This window comes from Euprymna scolopes, chromosome 12 (genome assembly GCF_053919585.1).
Source record: "Euprymna scolopes isolate OS-2025 chromosome 12, ASM5391958v1, whole genome shotgun sequence".
NCBI classification, from domain to species: Eukaryota; Metazoa; Mollusca; class Cephalopoda; order Sepiida; family Sepiolidae; genus Euprymna; species Euprymna scolopes.
Genome location: NC_136493.1, coordinates 86,174,191 through 86,180,190, shown reverse-complemented (window position 1 = coordinate 86,180,190; position 6,000 = coordinate 86,174,191). Strand labels below are relative to the sequence as shown.

Here is a 6,000-nt window from a genome sequence, read left to right as displayed (position 1 = left end):
CACTTTTAAATTAAAAGAGAAGAAAACAACACCATAAAAACCAATAAAGTATATGAACCCACAAACATTATAGTAAAAATGAATTTATTAAGTTAAATGTTGGGTGAAGAACTGAAGAACAAATGGGAAAACACAGACGCTGATTTTATTCGATGAAGCGATCAGCAGAAAAATATTTCAATAAATGTTTTTAAAAATTAGTAAAAATTGTCATGATTTTAATTAATGAAATAAAATACTTTTATGAAAAGAAATATAAAATCGCGTTAATTTAAAGCAGTTTAATTTTAATGTAGGCGGTGGTGAAGTCGTTGGGGGGGGGGGGGAAGCCGGTCCGCAGCAAATCGTTTTCCTCTTTTTCAAAGCAGACAGCTTTGTCTTTATTGCAGACTTGTTGAAATAAATACCAATGGCCAGCCGGCCCCGGCGAACCAATTTGGGCTATTCTTAGAGCAGCGGTCGATGCAAACAACGGGTATTACCTCGTGGGTACTTAAATAATTCTGTAGCAAACCAAGCCATTTTTTTTTAATCGCTGATGACGATGACTGTGAATTGAATTTCAATATGGACAAAAAAAACAAACGAACAACATATGTCGTCGTCGCGCTTCTCGTGTTATTCGATTGTCAATGAATATTTTTAGTGTTTAGAAACGTTGTTAACATTATGGAGCGTGTGTTAAGAGACCTCGCCAACGAGGCTTCCATCCCAAAGTTTCATTCAATCAAGAAAGCTTGTCTTGATGCATTAGGTAAGAAAATATTCTTTTTTGTTTTTTTTCTGCTGTTGTGTTGTTGCAGAACCGAAACCATTTAGAACCCAATGAACTGTAATGAATTGTAACATAAATAAATAATAATACAACTAGAAAAAAAATTGTTATAATTTATTTTTATTAAAAGAAAAATGCGAAATACATTTTCTGTTGTGTTTATAATTGTAGTTATCCGAATTAATTTGTTATCATAATTTGCATTTATTTACCCAATGTTTACAAGTTTCTAAATACACTGTGCGTGCATACGTAAGAGGCTAAGAGACTCTGATTATATTTTTATCTAGCGTGTTGTCTATAATCAAAATGTAATATCCAATAATATAATTATAAATATCTTTTTTGTGAATAAAATACATTGGGGGATATTTTAAGTGAGGTAGTAGTCTATAGAGTAAATGTGGTATTATGGTGAAGTGATAGTCATGGACTATTGGACTAATGGTGAACAAATGTATCAAAATATGTCTCCACGGAGTATGACTACTGACCCCTCATTCTCCAGATTCTCCATACGTCCCTTATGCCTAACTTGTAAAATGTGTTTACTCTTTTTTTTTTTTTTGTAATTAATTCAAAGTTTGGTATAAGAACATATTCTTCAAGGCAATACCTCCTCCTTTCAAAAAGAGGATGGGTTTACTGCCGTTTACCTGGGGAACCCTTATTCTCAATGGGTTGACCCAACAGTCAACAGAACTATAGAAGCAAGTATTTTTGTTTTCAGTAATCACCCTTCTTCTGCCTTTGATAGATAAGCTAGATTTTGTCCTCATAAAAAAAATCGACTTTATGAGGGCATTTTAGAAAGATCGCGGTCATAGAAGAACGCGAGTTGTTTCCGTTATATACTATTAAATAAGGAATCATTTCTATAAAAAATTCGGTTATTATTATGCATCTTAAATTTAAAAACAAAGCAGTTTTCACCCAGGTTTGCTATTAGATAAACATGACATCCGGTAAAATTCGGGGCCATTTTGTTTTGTTTCAGCATGCTTTCCTCAATTTTGGATGCATAATACTAAATAGATTTTTAATGGAAATGATTCCTCGTTTACTAACGAAAACAATACAAAGATACTATTAATACATAAACTGATTTTTCGCGCGTTTTTCCATGACAACGATCTTTATAAATTGCCACCGTATGTCCAACTCTGGCTTCAGGGGAGGGAGTAAGAATTCGATCATAAAAATAATTTATTTGAAGATAGATTGATCAATTGACCCCAACATGTTTTGTTTATGTAGTCGATGTTTTTCGTTTCTTGTTTGCATAAATTGTAATTTATCGAAAAAAAATAAATGTTAGTGCTATATTTGCACGTGATGAATCTCGTTGAAAAAACGATGGTTAAAATAATTTTTCAATTTTCTATTAAAAAATGTTTGTCAGCCAATAAAAAAAAGAAATGCAATCAAATGGCTAAATCACAACTGCTGTGAGTAGAAACCTAAACACAGATATTTAACGTGTTGAAAACTTCAATAATATATAATTATAGCGAATTGGAAAAGCAACGTGCCAGTTGCGACCGTTCTGTTAAAAATGTTAAATATTTGCATGCTATTCGTGTTTATTTTAGGTATTTTCCCTAATTTTTTGCATTTTGTTTATTTTGTTATTCAAAAACCTTAGGCAGGCAAAAATAATCAAGATGCTAAAATTATTTACACTGACTCGTGTTTTTTTGTTATTTTTTTTTTTTTCAATGTTATTTTGTTCTTCGTTAAATTTTTTTTTCTTCTGTTCTTTGGGTTATTTACAAGTTAAGATATTTCTCATATTTAATTTTTGAAATTATAGTTTTGTGGTTGATCGCCAATATTTTATTCTGCTTGCTTGTAAAATCCCATATGTCAACTTGTCAATCGTTAACGTCTGTCATCTTTCTTGAAATAAAACGGAGAAACAATTATTTATGATTTATTCAAGTGCCAAGCCGATCATCATTTAATTTGTTTTAAAAAATTAAATGAATTAAAAAAAATGTTTTATTTTATTATCAAGGCTGTTTTATTAGTTGATATATAAATAAATAAACATCTCTCTCTCTCTCTCTCTCTCTCTCTCTCGTTTCTTAACTCTATCTTTCTTACTTTTCATGTTTTTCAAATTATGAAATATTCTATTTTTGGCACGTTGACTCCCCACCACCACCACCATCGCCGCTGTTTACTTCATCCTTTCTTAATAACTGCAGAAAACGAAACCGACAATATTAGTTTCTTTCCATCAAGCCATAAATGATGAATCACTATTTTGCATTTGCAGTGACGTGCGATGCAATAAATCGGAGGATGAATCTCCAGCACTCGTAGTTTGTTGATGATGCCAAATAAAATAGAAGTTAGATTAAAAACTAACTGTACCTACCGAGCGTTGCCTGGGAATGTCTTACTTTCATTTTTAAAATACAATGTATTTTATATTATTGCATTTTAATCGCAACAAATATCAATAGTAAATAAAATCAAATAATGTGTAGGTCACGTAGATACGAGACAGTAGACACGCATGAAAAAGATTATTTGCCGCTTTGATTTTGATTTTGATATAAAAAAAAAAAAAAGCAACTGGTATTTTATTTATTTATTTATTTTTTACATGGAGGTCCCCACTTACCAAGGCCCAGGGGCCATTCGAGGATAAGGGTTAATGGGTATACATTAGTCATTGTGATTTTAGCGTAGTAAACATTAGTGGGAATTTTGTAACTTGGATTACTTTGGGGAGACGGTTCATCAAGAACTTGTTTACGTTGGACTTGAAGACAATCAGATTGTAGTCAGCTGGGAAGCAGGCAAACGAAATAGAGTTCCACAGGCGAGTAGTTCTAAGGAAGAAACCCTGTTCATGGAATCTACGTTTAGGTTTAGGCAGAAATAAAGAGTGTAGTAAATTGTTGATAGTGGTTCTGGCTAGACGAGTGTTTTTCGTGAAAGTCTGGCGAGGGGGAACCATAGATTGAAGTTCAGATAAGCACCTGCCATGAAAATAACGATAAAGCAGGGACAGGCTCGCTACGTCTCTTCTGTGGGAAAGAGGTTGCAGGAAAGAGAAAAGGGCACCTCCCATTAAGCTACGAAGTCTATTTTGAACTCTGTCAAGACAGGATAAGCTGCTTCTAGCAGCTCCTGCCCAGATGTGGCAACAGTACTCCATCATTGGCAGAACCTGGCTTTTATATAGGTAAAGAATGGCATCAGGAGTGAGATATCTGCTGGAGCGGTAGAAGGATTCCATCATTTTTCCAGCGACTTTGGCAATGGATTTGATATCCGTGTTCCATTTCAGATCAGGAGTAAAGGTCAAGCCCAGAAGCTTGTCAAAGCATGAAGTTTCCCCAAGGTAAGCCATTCATTTCCATTGATGGCAGCTGGGCAACAGTGTTGATGATGTAAAGACAGAAGCTTGATTTTAGATGCATTAAAAGTAACCAGCCACTTTTTTCCCGATTGTACCACATGCTCAAGATCAGAGGAGAGAGAGTCAGAGAGAACTTGGTCATTTACGGTCTTTGAAGTGCTACCATAGATGGTAGTGTTGGCAGCATAATGCCTACAAATGATCTAAAGATGTGGTCTAGAAGAGTAAGAAGAGAATTGAACCCAGGATGGACCTCTGAGGAATTCCAGCATTAATACTGAGAGCCTCTGATTTCTGCCCATCAACCACTACTCTTAAGAACCTATCAGAGAGAAATCATTTAATAGTTGAGAAGACATTTTCAGCTATACCATGACTGGAGATCTTGTGAAGTAGACCTTTATGCCATACCTTATCAAAGGCCTTTGATATGTCAAGAGCAATTGCCCTAGAGAGGAAGCCTCCATCGAGGGATTCACCAATCTTATGAGATATAACTGTAAGCACGTCTGCTGTAGATCTAGCACAACGGAAACCATATTGCACGTCACTAAGAAGGTTAATTTTGCTGAGATGGTTGACAACTTCCTTATTTAGCACAGATTCCAGCAGCTTACTTATGATGCATAGGAGACATTGGTCTGTACTGAGAGGGACATGAGCGATCACCTGAGTTCTTAAATACAGAGCATACTGATGAGATTTTCCAAGGTGTTGGGAAGCATTTCTCCTTAAGACAACGCTTAAATAACTTTGTAAATATGGGCACTAGTTCCGGTTGAAGCCTTTTGAGCACTATAACTGGAATAGCATCAGGGCCAGTTGCTTTACTGGAATCAAGGTTTTTGATTAGCTTGGCAACATTACATACATATATTTGTATGTCACATAGCATGTTTTCTGATATACAAGGGAATACTGGGGGTTGGTGGCCTTAGTCGTAAAGGGTAGAAAAATCAATTGTAAAATAAGTGGGTGCTTGTGTACATTTTTTTTAACCAACACATTTCAGGTGTAAATATTATGTACTTGCGTGTCATGTTGAAACTAGTATAAACTCCAAAAATTACAAAACCTAATGCAGTAGATGTGCTTTCAATAACGAAAAAATCATCCACACTTACGTTCAGTCTAAAAATGGCAAGGAAAAACGGTTAAAATCAAGTTTCGTACGTTTTTGTTTGCATTCTTCGTCAGCTGATCATTCTGTTTCATGAGGAATGCCACTTCTTGATTAAAATTTGCCATTTTTTAAATATGCAAAAACGAACTTGGCTGTTTTCATAATAACAGAATGTTTTAAAACTGGTACGCATCATTCAGAAGTGACATTACAGACATTCATTGTGTAACAGAATGATCAGCTGACGAAGAACGTAAACAAAGATGGACGAAACTTGATAATTTAAACCAATTCAAATTTTGTCATTTTTCCTGCAGAAAAAAAAAGGCAATCAAATGAGAGATTTCGTTTATCTCAACATAGAAGCGCATTGAATGCCTACTGTCCTCGAGTGTCTAAGGTCTCTCTGTACAGAGGTTTGTCAGAATTACCTGGCATGAGGATACTTTTCCCTGACCAAATATTCAAAATTACATAGTATTCGCTGCGCAAATAGATCTCCTGTCTATGGCTAACTTTACATTAGCTTTGAAGAGGAATGGAGCACCTTCTCCAAGTGATGTTACCTCAAGTAACATCACAAAGCTGGATACTCCACCAGTCTAGATAAATTCTTGTCCTGGAATTCAGTAAGAAATAGACCAAAATAAAAGATATACGGCAACATATGAAAATGGTTGATTGGGGAGAGGAAAATTATGTTCTCAATTTCTTTACTAACTCAGT

At 34.8% G+C, this 6,000-nt stretch overlaps 1 protein-coding gene across 1 annotated transcript in view; it reads left to right on the top strand.

Annotated features, from left to right (window-relative positions):
- The first annotated feature begins 311 nt into the window (after positions 1-311).
- Positions 312-6,000, top strand: part of LOC145291392 (brefeldin A-inhibited guanine nucleotide-exchange protein 3-like) — a 230,040-nt gene continuing 224,351 nt past the window's right edge. The window contains exon 1 of the mRNA XM_080137186.1: positions 312-754. Within this exon, the coding sequence (XP_079993312.1) occupies positions 670-754 (85 nt within the window). The 5' untranslated portion in view covers positions 312-669. The remainder of the gene's footprint in view (positions 755-6,000) is intronic.